Raw genomic sequence first — 16,379 nt, forward strand, 5'->3', positions numbered from 1 at the left:
AAAAGGGTGTAACAATATCAGGTTTTCTGGACCTTACTTTTTTGAAGGATTTCCACACCAATATCTAAATTCTACTTCCTATATTAAAAATATGTAAGCAATCATAATCTAGGAACTTGGGGAAAAATACCTAGAAAAACGTAATAAAAGTAATCTCTGCCTTAACACTCAGCATAACTGAAAGCATTTCTACTTAAGAAAGACAATATTTCCTTGACATATATTAGTACAGCAGTTAAGAGCACAGACTGAAGCCAGACTCCAACTGTATCACTTACTAGTACAGCTGTTATACCCTACACTTGCCAGTTTTCTCATCTGTAAAACGGGGATAATAATTGTATCTACCTCATAATATTGTTAGGGGGATGAAATGAATAAAAGACATTAAAAATAGGAAAGGTTACTAGTACATAGTGTTAGGTAATATTAAAATTATACTTTATCTTTTAAAAAATATTATAAAAATGTTTCTTGAAAATGCAAACATCAGTACATAAAGTAAAAATACCTCTCATCCCAATCTCACATTCCTATCCCAAAGGAAACCAGTTTTAAAACTTTCCTATGTAAACTTCCAGAATTTTAAATATGGAATCATACTATTCATTTTTCTGTAAGCAGCATTTGTTACCTAACAACTTGCAGATGTCTTTCAATGTCAATGTTTATACAACTGCTTTGCATCCCATCATAAAGATATGCCATACTTCTCTAAATGGCAATGGTCAACCATTACCCAAAGTATTGTTTCCAACATTATGATTGAAACCAAGGCTTCATGGAGGGTAATCTGGCAATATATATTAAGGGCCTTAAAATGGTAGATTTCCTTTAACTGAATAATTCTCTTCCAGAAATATCATCTATGGAAAAAAAAAACTGGTACTGCAGAGAAAGTTATTCACACAGATATTAAGAGGCTACATATCAGCTTCATCATTTGAGAAAAATGGGGAAAAAGCAAATTTATCTTTCTCAACAGATGAACTACACGTCTTTTTCTCATCATCTGGTTCATTCCTGATTTACGGCTCAGAATTTCTCCATGTTCTAACTCTACCAATCCTAAGTCCCTTTTTACTTAGAAAGGAAACAAGGCAAGATATGAGGACTGTGCTGTCCAAGCAACAGAAAGCAGAAAAAAATCTGAGTGAATTCTCTTCCTAATAATCTTTAAAATTAAAAACTGCAGGCTCTGCCGAAACCGGTTTGGCTCAGTGGATAGAGCGTCGGCCTGCGGACTGAAGGGTCCCAGGTTCGATTCCGGTCAAGGGCATGTACGTTGGTTGCGGGCACATCCCCTGGAGGGGGTGTGCAGGAGGCAGCTGATTGATGTTTCTCTCTTATCGATGTTTCTAACTCTCTCTCCCTTCCTCTCTGTAAAAAAATCAATAAAATATATTTAAAAAAAATATATATATATAATAAAAAACACTGCAGGCTCTGTTACATTAAAAGCCTACTTACAAATTGAAAACTGTTCTGTTATGCCAGATTGTACATATACACAATACATTGGATTTTTTCTATTTTAAGTTCTTGAGAATGCTAAGAGATTCAGAGAAGCATGCTTCTATATTCTCTCATACATCGTGAAGGCGGGTCCAGTTATTGTGATTACATTCATAACTGTATGGTGTATATACTCTTTATAGTTTTACTAGTGGCCCAGTGCACGAATTCGTGCACATCGAAAGGAAATTAATTAGAAGAAATATTTTAATACTAAAGGCCCGGTACATGAAATTTGTGCATGGGTAGGGTCCCTAGGCCTGGCTGGTGATCAGGGCTTATTGGAGCCTTCCGGCTGCTGGCCGAGGCCTTCCTTTCCCTGCTGCCAGCTGGGGCCTTCCTTCGTTCTGCGCCGCCGCCTGGTGGTCAGCACATGTCATAGCGAGTGATTGGAATTCCTGGTCAAACTCCCGAGGGGATACTTTGCATATTAGCCATATATATATACACACACTAGCAGATTGCTGTGCACCCTTTCTCTATAATAGAAATGTCAATCAAATTCACGATGGACAATGACAGATCAAAACACACGCGTGCGATTGGTGCCAGTGAGAGCTTTATATGTATTGCACATGCGCAAGTCAAATTAGCCTTTTATAGATATAGAATAACAGCAGCCGAAATAGCTCAGTTGGGAGAGCGTTAGACTGAAGATATAGAATAAACTTGCTTAATTAGACCTGCTTTCTGATTTAGCTAAACTTTTTCCAGCCCAGTGAAGCACCCCAAGTTCTCTTTCAGGTAATTGTCAGCAACACGGCAGTTATATCAACACGAAGCAGATTATTACTGTAGATCACACAGGTAGAATAAAGGGTAAAATATTTAACTGCAGCAGTGTTTGACTATATTCTGCGGTGAGAAATCCTGAGGTCATTTTCAAGGTCCACCATTTCTAACTTCTTTTCAGTCGGGCCAAGTTTCTAAATCTCCATTTTCCAGCTAATGAAAAGAAAATAGGATTCCACTGAGTCTCCTATCTACCTACTCCAGGACTTCTGTGAGGATCAAATGAGATGAGGCACGGGAACCGCTTCACAGACATTTGGGGATCTCAGCAGCGTCGGCTGCGATTTGGTAGGCTGTCGCTCCGGGGTGGTGGCAGGGCCTGTGACCCACTTGGGGGAAGCCGAGTGTTGCTGTGGGTGCTAGGTCCACAGTGCCATTTCTCTGTAAATGGCCAGTGAGCATCACGGCAGCTCCTGTGTTGAGCAGCTGCCCCCGGTGGTCATAGCTACCAGTCGGACAGACACTTAGCATATTAGCGATATATATATATATATGTATGTGTGTGTGTGTATGTATGTATATATATATATATATATATATATATCTAATAAAAGAGTAATATGCAAATTAACCATCACCCCACTACACCCACAAGCCACGCCCACCAGCCAATCAGGAGCGAATATGCAAATAAACCCAACCAAGATGGCTACGGCCACAGAGAGCAGGAGGGAGGCTTGGGTTTCCCTGGCAATGGAGGAAGCCAAGCTTTCCACCTGCCCTTGACGGCCTAGGCCTCCACTCAAGGCTACAAAGTTTCAATCATAGAAGATACATAAATCCAAACAGAAATGGCTGCCTCCATGGAGCAAGCAGAAGGCTTGGCTCCACTCCAGGCTACAAAGGAAACTTTGTAGCCTATAAATAAATCCCAGATACCAGGGCCTCCACTTGGGTCGCCTGGGGGCGTGGCCGGCCTGCAAACCACCACAGGCCCCTCGCCCAGGCTGCCCCATGCCCCAAGGGAACCCCCACCCTTATCCGGGACACCCTTCAGGGCAAACCAGCTGGCCCCCACCCATGCACCAGGCCTCTATCCTATCTAATAAAAGAGCAATATGCAGACTGACCATCACTCCAACACACAAGATGGCTGCCCCCATGTGGTCAAAGATCCTGCCCCCATGTGTACACAAGATGGCCAGCAGGAGAGGGCACTTGGGAGGGACCAGGGCTGCAAGGGAGGGCAGTTGTGGGCAATCAGGCCAGCAGAGGAGGGCAGTTGGGAGGGACCAGGCCTTCAAAGGAGGGCAGTTGGGGGCGATCAAGCCTGCAGGGGAGGGCAGTTAGGGGTGAGCAGGCCGGCAGAGGAGGGAAGTTGGGGGCGACCAGGCCTGCAGGGAAGAACAGTTGGGAGGGACCCAGGCCTGCAGGGGAGAGCAGTTGGGGGGGACCAGGCCTACAGGGGAGGGCAGTTAGGGGTGACCAGGCCTGCAGGGGAGGGCAGTTAGGGGCAATCAAGCTGGCAAGGGATTGGTTAGGGGGTGATCAGGCTGGCAGGCAGAAGCGGTTATGGGCAATTAGGAAGGCAGGCAGGCAAGCGGTTGGGAGCCAGCAGTCGGACATCCCTTGAGGGGTCCCAGATTGGAGAGGGTGCAGGCTGGGCTGAGGGCGCCCCCCCCCCCCCCGTGCACGAATTTCATGCACTGGGCCTCTAGTTCAATCCTCACACAAGAGGGAAGTGGAAAGTTAGGGGTGAGGGAGAGGAGAGAGAAGGAAGAAGAGTACTATTTCTAAATTTTCCCTCAAGTTTTCAAGGCTCCACATGTCACTCTGACCCTAAACAGGGGTGACCCATTTCATTACATCTTATTCTCTTTCCTTAAAGCCTTTATTTTATTTCAAGTACCTGATGCTAGAATTCAGACCATGAATAGTCACTGACATTCTTATGAAACAGAAAGTCAGTAACTAGTATGTAAGGAGGTACTTACACACTAGTTACCTATGTGTTCAAAAACGGTATTAGGAGGCAGTGAAGTTTCACAAAGCTTTCTTGCAATATGGGGAAGCAAGAACATCATGGCTAAAAATGTTTAAAAAGAAAAAAAGGGGCTGTACTTCCTACATTAAACAATAAGAATTATACTGCTATCTCTATTTTCCTTTAAAAAAAATAACTTTATTGATTTCAGAGAGGAAGGGAGAGGGAAAGAGCGATAGAAACATCAATGATGAGAGAGAACCACAGATGGGCTGCCTCCTGCACGCCCCCTACTTGGGACCGAGCCCAAAACCCAGGCACATGCCCCTGACCAGAATCGAACCTGGGACCCTTCAGTCCACAGGACGATGCTCTATCCACTGAGCAAAACTGGCCAGGGCTCTATTTTCCTTTTATTACCTCCTGATTTTTATGAGATACATGCCCTATACAAATATTCTTAAGTAATTTAATAGTTTTCTTAAGAATAAAACTAACAACTGGAAATTGGAAAAGAATCTTTTAACTTTGAAAGCTGTCCAGATATTTGTCCACTAATATGTAATGAAAGTGAACAGTCCTCCTATAATGGTAAACTAAAAAATATATATCAGAGAAATGTTTCATTATTTCAAATTCTATATAATAAAAGGGTAGTATGCAAATTCTCTTTTCGACCGGGAGTTGTCCGGGAGTTTGACCAGCGGGCGGGGCCAGCCAGGGGAAGGAGGGAGGCCCCCGCCGGCAGCCACTAGGGACCCTACCAGTGCACTGGGCCTCTGGTATTTCAATAATTTGCTATTAAAACTCTGCTTTGACCCCCTGAACTAAAGATAAAATCCCAAGCCAGAGATAATCTGTACCATGAGTTCATCTCCTGTTTTTCATAGTTGTGCAATTTTACCCGACAAAGAACTCCAACTTATCAGCGATTTGAATAGTGCATATTAGATGCCTGGATAAGTTGCTTTGCCCAGTGCCCAAAAATCATTTGAAGGGCTTAATAAGGCTTCTTGTTTTGCTCCGTCCAGTGCTGTATAATGAGCTAAAAAAACAGAGTAAAAGGCAAAAGGGGAGTAATTAAATATGGCACTGCCTAAAAGCTTTTCAGTAATTTAAAAGCTCACCCTACCCCAAATAAAATGCTTTCTACCTAGCAGCTTTTCCAATGCAACATTCTGACATCATACACAGGCTGAGTGTTCTTCCATTTCTTAACAGGTAACATAAACGTAGCAGCAACTGCTTGGCCAACATCATCAAATATCTCATATGTCTGTCAGACACAGATATAAACAATCACATACAGCTCAACCCCATTTTTTTTTATTTTTGTTCAATGGTCAAAGGAAAATTACAATTCCTTTGCTTTCTGTGAAATCATGTACACATATTAGCCAAATAGCTAACTTAAAGGCATTATAGGAAAACAGAGTACAACTAAGAAACGGATACTAAAAAGAGGTAAGATGGTCAGGTCACCTCTGTACATTAGATTAGATGGAATAACATACTGAGAGGATACACAGCACACCATCTGGCCACTGAAAAGAAGTGTCCTGAAATCAGCACTAGATGGGATGGAAGTAAAAACTTCAGCTCTAGGCCCCAGCCGGGTGTGAACTAGGACAACACACTTTACTCTAGATCGATTTCTTTCTTAGTAAATAACAAGTGACAGTTATCTCTCAAGTTTCCTCCCCACACTTAGTAAAGTATATGATTGTTAACTCCTGTACTGTAAACCTGAAACTAATACAAAATAATATTAAATGTAAATTGTAATTGAAAAATAAAACTTTAGGAGGTGGGTGGGGAGAGATTAACCAAAGAATTTATATGCATTCATGGACACAGACAATAGTGTGATGAAGGGGTGGGGTGGGGGGAAAAGGGGTTAATAGGGGGAAAAGGGGGCATCTGTAATACTTTCAACAATAAAGATTAAAAAATAAAAGAAAAAGACAAATTTAAAAATCAAATTAAAATCTCTTCCCGTTCTAAAATCCCATGCTTCTAAGAGTAAGCTAAACACAGGTAAATAATTTTAAAATGCATATTAATATGTAAAGCAAATAACACCTATGGACTCTTAATACTAATTTACTGTAGGAAATGATATGTCTTATATTCCAGACCATAAGACAGTTAAACGTTTTTAAAAGTCAACATTTCAGGAATTTATCCACAAAAAGATGAAGCAGCAGCAATAAGCAATGAAAACATCTTCAAATACTCAAATTCTATCCCCATCTTGGGAGGACAGGAACTCTCTTCCCTAAAATAATTTTGAGGCCAGACTGGTACACCGCCCTCTTATGAAAGATACTGCAATGTTTTTAAATGTCACTTAAGCATCCAAAGTGATTTTTGAACAATTTCATCTGGCATATGCTAACTGTCCCAACCACCTCTTTCATGAAAGGAATTACAGAAAGATCAGGCAAAAACCCTTCCAAGACCCTGAGCTTTAAAGACGCCTGGGAATACCCTTAGGACAAGGTGTCTAAGCACCAGAATGTCATGAAAAGCAACTGTAGTTGGTCGTAACTCAATACTGCCATTCCCTTTCAACCGCCCTTGTGCGGGAATCTGTTTTTAACCGTTTCTAAAAATCCATTGCCCCAGACTCCGTGATTTGTGCAATCTTGTATGGTTCAAGAGGGTGTTTGTTCATAAACAGGTTTATAGGGCACACAACCCTATCGTTAAGAAAAGAAAAAAAAAAATCACTTGAGCAACTCTGAAACATCTCAAAAAAAAAAAAAAAAAAAAAGTAGCATAGCTTCCTCCCCCCGCAACGTGATACAAGTAACCACTAAATTACTAAATGGTTTTCCTAACCCGCCTGTGGTAACAAAGGGACGCAACCAGAGGGCTCACGTTCCCAAGCCCAGACGCAGGCCGACCCGGCGAGGTGGGGTCAGCGGGCCGAGGCCCGCAGCACACCCGGCTTCCCACCGCCCCGCGGCCGCCCCCTCCCCTCGCCGGCGGCCCGCGTCCATCCCCCGGCGTCCCCGCCGCACGTCCCCATCCCGGCCCACGTCCCCGCGCCGCCCGCTCCGCCCACCCGCCCCGGCGCCCAAGGCCCGCCCCTCCAGGCCCCCGATAGGTTCCGCTCAGGGGCCGCCTCAGGTGGGACCGGCTCGTACCCCCACTCTTCCCACCCACTGGCCCTCCCCAACAGCGAACCCCAGCAGCCCCCGACCCCCAAGACCCCAGGAAAAAGCGAAGACCGGTCCAGAGGAAGGCAGAAGCATCTCATCCTGACAGGTGACGGCAGCTGTCAGTCACCCGCACATACTCGACCTGGACCAATGGGCTGCCTTCTCCTCCCGCCCCCCGCGCGGAGCCGGCCGCGGGCCGGCGGGGCTCCTCCTCCCCCATCTCCTGAGGCAGCCCGCCCGCCCGCCCGCCCGGCGCTTACTGTTGAGGCCGGCTGGCGGGGGCACAGGCGATTCCCCTTCTTCGCAGTTGTTGTTGTTGTTGTGCAGGGGCGGTGGCTGCTCCACTAAATGAGACGACATGGTCGGGCGGCTGGAGGAGCGGCGGCCGCTGCGGGACTGCCTCCGGCTCTCGGACAGCAACACAACAAGCTGAGTCCCCCGCCCCCTTTTCTGCTCCTGCGCAGTCCCGCCCCGCCCTTGACGTCAGAGCCCGCCCCGGCCACGTGACGACAACACCACAAGCAGGGGCGGGGCGGGGCGGGGAGGGGCGGGGCGTTCCCGGCGGACTACGGACGTGGAGACGCGGGAGGCACGCTGACGGGCGCGCCAGGAATGCGTTCCTGCGTGTCTGTTGCACCGGCCGGACGGGTGAGTTATGCGGCTGGAACCGGGATGGGGTAGCAGTGTGCAATGAGGAAGTGTAAGGTGCTCATGTGCCGGCACCCACGTCTCCCACACCTACAGGATCAACAGCGTTCTAGCCATCCTTTTTGGTATCTGTAAGGCCTCACTTACGTCATAGGTGATGCTGCTGACACAAAGGAAGAAAAGACCCAGTGCCTCCCTGTCGTAAACCTGAAATAAAGCTGGTAAAACATGAACAGTATAAGGCAGACTAGACTTTTAGTTGTTAAAGAATTTCAAGAGTTTTAATTACAAACATTACACGCTATTATTGTTTTACAACATATTTCATCCTAAAACTTGAAATTTTAAAATTTGTTTAGTGATTTGCCTTTATAACTATATCCTATCTAATAAAAGAGTAATATGCAAATTGACCATACCTCTGGTACACTCACAAGCCATGCCTACCAGCCAATCAGGAGCAAATATGCAAATCCAACAAAGATGGCTGTGGCCACAGAGAGCGGGAGGGAGGCTTGGGTTTCCCCGGCAATGGAGGAAGCCAAGCTTTCCGCCTGCCCTTGCCGGCCTAGGCCTCCACTCAAGGCTACAACATTTCAATGATAGAAGGTAAATAAATCCAAACAGAAATGGCGGCAGCCACAGAGCTGGAAAGAGCAGGAGGCTAGGGTTGCCCCCGGCGATGGAGGAAGCCAAGCTTCTGAAGCCCTGGCCTGCCTTGGCCTCCGCTCCAGGCTACAAAGTTTCAATTGTAGAAGATAAATAATCCCAGATACCAGGGCCTCCACTTGGGTTGCCGGGGGTGGGGGGGGGGTGTGGGGGGGGGAGGCGTGGCCAGCCTGCAAACCACCACAGGCCCCTCGCCCAGACTGTCCCACACCCCAAAGGAACCCCCACCCTGATCCAGGACACCCTTCAGGGCAAACCAGCTGGCCCCCACCCATGCATCAGGCCTCTATCCTATCTAATAAAAGAGTAATATGCAGATTGACCATCACTCCAACACACAAGATGGCTGCCCCCATGTGGTCAAAGATCCTGCCCCCATGTGGACACAAGATGGCCACCACAAGATGGCTGGCAGGGAGGGCAGTTGGGGGCGATCAAGCCTGCAGGGGAGGGCAGTTAGGGGTGACCAGGCTGGCAGAGGAGGGAAGTTGGGGGTGACCAGGCCTGCAGGGGACGGCAGTTAGGGGCAAACAGGCTGGCAGGGGAGCAGTTAGGCATCAATCAGGCTTGTCAGGGGAGTGGTCAGGCTGGCAGGCAGAAGCAGTTAGGGGCAATCAGGAAGGCAGGCAGGCAAGCAGTTGGGAGCCAGCAGTCCTGGATTGTGAGAGGGATGTCTGACTGCCCGTTTAGGCCCGATCCCACCATGATCGGGTCTAAACGGGCAGTCGGACATCCCTTGAGGGGTCCCAGATTGGAGAGGGTACAGGCTGGGCTGAGGGACACCCCCCTCCATGCACGAATTTTGTGCACCGGGCCTCTAGTATTTATATAATTCTTTTAATTTCTATTTCTTCCTTTTTTTGTTTTTTGTTAATCCTCACCTGAGGATAGTTTTTTCCATTGATTTTTTAAAAAATATATTTTATTGATTTTCTACAGAGAGGAAGAGAGAGGGATAGAGAGTTAGAAACATCGATGAGAGAGAAACATCCATCAGCTGCCTCTTGCACACCCCCTACTGGGGATGTGCCCACAACCAAGGTACATGCCCTTGACCGGAATCAAACCTGGGACCCTTGAGTCCGCAGGCCAACGCTCTATCCACTGAGCCAAACCGGTTTCGGCTCCATTGATTTTTTTTTTTTTTTTAGAGAGAGAGAATGGAAGGGAGGGGGAGAGACACACAGAGAGAAACATCAATGTGAGAGAGACATATTGACTGTTTGTCTCCCACACATGCCCTGACTGGAGCTGGGGATCGAGCCTGCAACCCAGGTACGTGCTCTTAATATGTTTTTTATTTTTTTATTTCAGAGAGGAAGGGAGAGTGAGAGGGGGAGAGAGAGAGAAACATTGATTGGCTAGCTGCCTCTTGCACACCCACTACTAGGGATCAAGCCCACAACCTGGGCATGTGCCCTTGACGGAACCTGGGACCCTTCAGTCCAGAGGCCAACACTCTATCCAATGAGCCAAAACGGCTAGGGCCCCAGGTACATGCTCTTGACCAGAACTCTGGACCTTTCAGTCCACAGGACTATGTTCTAACCACTGAGAAACTGGTTAGGGCTAATTTTTATTTCTTTGTTTCGTTTTTTATTAATCCTCACCTAAGGATATTTTTCCATTGAGTTTTAGAGAGAGTGGAAGGGAGGGGGAGAGACACAGAGAGAGAAACATCGATGTAAGAGAGACACATTGACTGGTTGCCTCCTGCAAGGGCCCCAACCACAGCCAGGGATGGAGCTTGCAACCCAGGTACATGCCCTTGACTGGAATTGAACCTGGGTCCCTTCAGTCCCAGGCCAACGCTCTGTCCACTGAGCCAAACTGGCTAGGGCTAATCTCTATTTCTTTAGACAGTTTCTTTTAATGCCCAGAAAGGAGCAATAATGAAATTAGTATAAGTCCTCTTCTTCCACCTTTCCCTCAACTACCTACCTATTTTTTAGTTGATCATACTCTCTTATTATTTACTTTTGTAGTTTTAGATAGAGTTGTATATCTGTCACTTGATTCATCAACTTAATATGATGAATTTGATGAGTTTACATAAGATAGCATATCTTGCCTGGTCTCTTTCTTTTCTCCCTTTTCCCCACCACAACCAACTTTTGTTAATTATTAATTTCAACATTACTAGAGTTTATATGTCATAATGTATGTATCCTATAACAATTGCCACAATCATGCCGCATAGCAAACCACCCCAACTCATTGCCTTAAACAAGAAACATTAATTCTCTCTCCTGCATCTGAAGGATATTAGTATAGACTTTGCTCAAATGCATTTAGTTTCAAAGTGAAAGGTGGTTCAGTTCTGCTCCCCTGTCGATCATCCTCTTTGGACCATGGATTGGTCAAGGCATGTTCCTCTCACTATGATGAAAGAAGCTCAAAAAGAATGAGTAAATGCAGTTCTGAACTATCATTCCATGCACGTTCTATTGGCCAAAGCAAGTCAGATAGCCACCTGCAAAGTGAATTTGCAAAAGGAATAGATTCTGGGAGGATGAAGAATTGGGAACAATAATGTAATCTACAACAGCACCCTCATATTTGTTTTAGATTCAGTTCTGTAGTTATATATTCACTGCTCATTATGGGTCCCATTGCCACAATTTATGCAGTTACTTCTGGCTAGCTGAACTTTTCTGAGGATAGCATTCCTAAGATAATGCATTTCTAAAAGGTTGGCCTGTTGGAAGATTGGCCTGTTGGCTGTGGAATTTTTATTTGAAACATCTTCTCCCCCACCCCCCCCCCCCAATAACTGACATATAACAAACCACATATTTCTAAATACACAATTTGACAACTTTGGACTATGTGTGTACATTGTGAAACCACCACCACAATCAAGATAGTGAACGTATCCATCATCACCAACATTTCCCTAGTGCCCTTTTTAATTTCTCCCTCCTGCCCCTACCCTCTCTTTCCCAGATGATCAATGATTTTTATTTCATCGTTGTGAAATCTGGAGGAGAAAAACCAGCCAAGAACACTGGACTTCTGACCTACAGAACTGTGAAATAATAAGTTTGTGTTGTTTTAACGCTCTAAGTTTGTGGTGATTTGCTTGGAAGCAATAGATGAATTTATTATATATCCTGCTTTAATATAATTTATTTTTAAACAAAGAGATCAAAATGATACATTGATTAGATATAAGAAATGAATGAGTTTACAACTTTTGAACTAATGCCTCTTACTAGATATTTCTTCCTTTATATTCTGTTGTTAACATACTACAGATTTTATTGTCATTGTCCAGAATTTCCACTAAAATATGTAGTCATTCTCTTGTTTGGGAATTTTTTTTTAATATCTATATTGTTTAAAGTATTACATATACTTTTCTCCCCATCAACCTCCTCAAGCCGGCCCCTGCCCTCTCCCCTAGGTCTGCCTGCCCCCCCGCCCCAGGTCTTCACCACCCTATTGTCTGTGTCCATGGGTTATGCATATATGTACACACACACACACACACACACACACACACACAAGTTCTTTGGTTGATCACCTCCCACCCACCCAACCTCCCCTGCCTTCTCTCTGAGATTCCACACTGTGTTCCATGTTTCCATGACTCTGGATCCACTCTGTTCATCAGTTTATTTTGTTACTTAGATTCCATATATGAGTGAGATCATGTGATACTTGTCTTTCTCTGACTAACTTATTTCACTTAGCATAATACTCTCCAGGTCCCTCCACGCTGTCTCAAAGGGTAAGAGATTCTTCTTTTTCACTGCTGCATAGTATTCCATGGTATAAATGTACCACAGCTTTTTTATTCACTCACCTACTGATGGGCACTTGGGCTGTTTCCAGATCTTAGCTATCTTATATAATAAAAGGCTAATATACAAATGGTTGTCACACCCTCATGCCCTCGCACAGGGGCCAGGGGACCTGAGGCTGCACCCACCACCTGGCGGGGCTTGACAGGGGACCTGAGGCTGTGGCCACCTCCCCGCCCCCCGGCACTGGGCCGGGGGACTTGAGGCTGCACCCCCTGCCCTGCGGGGCTTGACGGGGATAGGGCCGGCTGGGTCTGGGTCTCGCACGACTTTGAGGCACAGGTGGGCGGGGACTTAACTCTGTGTCCTGCAGCAAGCCCCAGACTCTGACAGGAGGGAGATTTTCATATGCGTTTTACTAATTTTCATTCATCTCTAACACTTGTATTATAGAGAAAGGGCAAATAGCAATATTAAAATATTTCCTCTAATTAATTCCCTTTTAATGTGCATGAATTTTGTGCACCAGGCCACTAGTTGTAAATAATGCTGCTATGAATATAAGGGTGCATATATTCTTTCTGATGGGTGTTTAGGGTTTCTTAGGATATATACCTAGAAGTGGGATCACTGGGTCAAATGGCAGTTCCATATTTAATATTTTGAGGAAACTCCATACTGTTTTCCATAATGGCTGCACCAGTCTTCATTCCCACCAGCAGTGTACTAGGGTTCCCTTTTCACCACATCCTCGCGAGCACTTGTCATTTGTTGATTGGTTGATGGTAGCCATTCTGACAGGTGTGAGGTGATACTCATTGTCATTTTAATTTGCATCTCTCTGATGATCAGTGACTTTGAGCATTTTTTCATATGCCTCTATGTCCACTTTGGAGAAGTGTCTATTTAGGTCCTTTGCCCATTTTTTGATTGGATTGTGTTCCTTTTGTTAAGTCCTATGAGTTCCTTATATAGTTTGGATATTAACCTTTTATCAGATGTATCATTCATTGCCAAATATATTCTCCCACACAGAGGGCTCTTGTCTGGGGAGTTTTGATTTTCTTTATTAATAAGGTTTTATATTTAGGTCGTCTAAATATGAAAGAAATATACAGTAAAAATTGTGTAAATATGGAAGAAATGAAGACTGTATCACTGATTGAAAAGGTATATTAATTTCCTAAACAAAATTAGTCAGAACATGGATATAACTATTTAAGTAAAATATGTTGCAAAAATTACTCTACAGTGTATAATTTCATCATTATCTATAATAGTGGTAGAAATATTAATTCATTAAGTCTATGATATTTTGGATAAGTCACTAGGACAGGAAATAAAATGTAAAAAGAGAAACAGCCCTAGCAGTTTTGCTCAGTGGATAGAGTGTCAGCCTGTGGACTGAAAGGTCCTGGGTTCAATTCTGATCAACGGTACATGCCGGGGTTGCGGGCTCGATCCACAGTAGGGGGCATGCAGGAGGCAGCCGATCAGTGATTCTCTCTCATCATTGACGCTTCTATCTCTCTCTCCCTTCCTCTCTGAAATCAATAAAAAAATATATTTAAAATAAAAAGAGAAACAAAAGCAGAGTTTGGCAGACTTGATGAGATGAAGAGACAGAGGTTTGAGTCCAGGGAGGTAAGATGACCAGAAGTTGTTGAACAGAGAAGCGACCAGTGCATGAAAAATAAATCTGTATATTGATCCATTTTATTCTTTGCTTAATACTAAGCCATGCAAGCATAGAATGAGACTTCATAAGCAAGTAATACATGGGAACTGCAAGATGAACAATTTCCAGGGATGGAAATTACTCAGAAATGGAATATATTATGTTAAGACAAATTGGAGTGTCAATGAAAACCCCAGTAGAGACCCCAGAAAAGTCATGGCTTCGTGTAGGTCTAACCTATCTCTAGAGTAAAAGATATTTGAAAATAGTGATTTCCAACAGAGTTGCTACTAGCCACCTGTAGCTGTTGAGTACTTGATAGATGTCTAGTGTGGCTGGGTATAGCTGAAGAAAAGACTTGTGCACTTGAAGACAAAGCAATAGAATCAATTTAAAAAGAAGAACACAGAAAAATGATAGGGAAAAAATGAACAGACCCTCAGTAACCTAAAGGATGTTATCAAAAAGTAAAACATACATATAATTGGAAGTCCTAGAAGGAGAGCAGAGGAAACTACAGAGAAAACCATTAAAGAAATAATTCCTTTGAAGAAAAATCTCTCCAATTGATGAAATTTATGATCCCATGCTTACCAAATACTCAAAAAACTCCAATCAGGAAAAACATGAAGAAAACCATACTAAGGCACATTGTACTCAAATGTAGCGGGGTGGGGAGTGGGGGAGGAGACAATGATAAAGAGAAAAACTTAAAAGCAACAACAAAAAACGATGTAATTTATAGACAAAGATAAGAATACAGCAGACTTCTTACTGGAAATGATGGAAGGCAGAAAATACTGGTATCTCTTTCAATTGCTAAAAGTATAAAAGTCAACCTAGCTCTAGCAGGTTTGGCTCAGTGAATAGAGCATCAGCTTATGGACTGACGGGTCCCATGTTCAATTCCAGTCAAGGGCACATGCCCGGGTTGTGGGCTCGATTCCCCAGGAGGGAACGTGCAGGAGGCAGCCAATCAATGATTCTCTCTCATCAATGATATTTCTATCTCTCCCTCTCCTTTCCTCTCTGAAATCAATAAAAATATATTTTTTAAAAAAGTCAACCTAGACTTTACATGTAGTGAAAACTTCCTTCAATGAATACATTACAAAATATCACATCATCGTTAAAAATGCCAACATCAGCCTGGCCAGCATGGCTCAGTGGTTGAGTGTTGACCTATGAACCAGGAGGTCACGGTTCAATTCCTGGCCAGGGCACATGCCTGGGTTGCAGGTTCAATCTCCAGTGTGGGGTGTGCAGGAGGCAGCCGATCACTGATTCTCTCTCATCATTGACATTTCTATCTATCTCTCCCTCTCCCTTTCTCTCTAAAATCAATAAAAAAATATTTTTTAAATGCCAACATCATAACAGCTACTGTTTGATGCCAGGGACTCAGCTAGGTATTTTACATATATACCTTAATTGATCCCATTACAACCTTAAGAGTTAAGTATCATTATTAGTGCCATTTTACCAATAAGGAATTGTATCTTGGACAAGGTTACAGAGAACTGATAAAAAAGCCAGGATGTATTTATTCAGTCAGTCAATAAAATACTCTTTGTGCATTTATTAAGTGCCAGGCATGTTTTGGAATCCAGACCACTGCAGTTAAGAAGTCAGACAAGGCCTCTTTCTTGTTTCATTCATGATACAGATAATTTTGAAATGAATGATTGACATAACGTCAGCTAGTAACAAGTGACATGAAGAAAATATAAGGCCTGGGGGTTGGAGATTGAGACTTAGGGGGAGTGGACTAGCTTTAGTCTCGGAAAGCTCTCTGAGGAGCAGACATTTGAACTAAGACTTAAAGGAGACAGCCTACGGTAATCAGAAATTTGGCATGCTCAGAGTTCAGAGTGCACTTACACAAACCCATGTGGTATAGCCTAGGCTAGATGGTATAGCCTATTGCTTCTGGGCTACAAGCCTGTACAGCATGTTACTATAGTGGATACTGTAGGCAGCTGTAACAATGAGTAGATTTGTGTATCTAAACATAGAAAAAGTAGTGCAATTATGGTATAAAAGATAAAAAATGGTACACCTGTGTAGGGCACTTATCATGAATGGAACCTGCAGGACGGGAAGCTCTGGGTGATTGGCGAGTGAGGGGTGGATGAATGTGACAGCCTAGAACATTACTGTACACTACTGTAGACTTTATATACCATCCACAAGTCCTTCCCCTGCTTCCTTCCAACAGAGTCATAAGTAGAGCATCAAAG

General features: G+C 44.0%; 1 protein-coding gene and 1 long non-coding RNA gene across 4 annotated transcripts in view; one reads left to right on the forward strand and one right to left on the reverse strand.

Annotated features, from left to right (window-relative positions):
• The window catches only part of BNIP3L (BCL2 interacting protein 3 like), a 30,830-nt gene extending 22,984 nt beyond the window's left edge, over positions 1-7,846 (reverse strand). For all 3 annotated transcript variants that reach the window (XM_028160595.2, XM_054717204.1, XM_008151453.3), the window contains exon 1: positions 7,659-7,846. In XM_028160595.2, the coding sequence (XP_028016396.2) occupies positions 7,659-7,758 (100 nt within the window). In that variant the 5' untranslated portion in view covers positions 7,759-7,846. The remainder of the gene's footprint in view (positions 1-7,658) is intronic.
• Positions 7,847-7,861: 15 nt separating this feature from the next.
• On the forward strand, positions 7,862-11,826 carry LOC114235118 (uncharacterized). Its single transcript, XR_003621300.2, has 2 exons — positions 7,862-8,046; positions 11,662-11,826. It is a non-coding gene; the product is annotated as an uncharacterized LOC114235118 (long non-coding RNA).
• Positions 11,827-16,379: the final 4,553 nt, after the last annotated feature.

The sequence above is a fragment of the Eptesicus fuscus genome, chromosome 6, assembly GCF_027574615.1.
Source record: "Eptesicus fuscus isolate TK198812 chromosome 6, DD_ASM_mEF_20220401, whole genome shotgun sequence".
In the NCBI taxonomy this organism is placed as follows: Eukaryota; Metazoa; Chordata; class Mammalia; order Chiroptera; family Vespertilionidae; genus Eptesicus; species Eptesicus fuscus.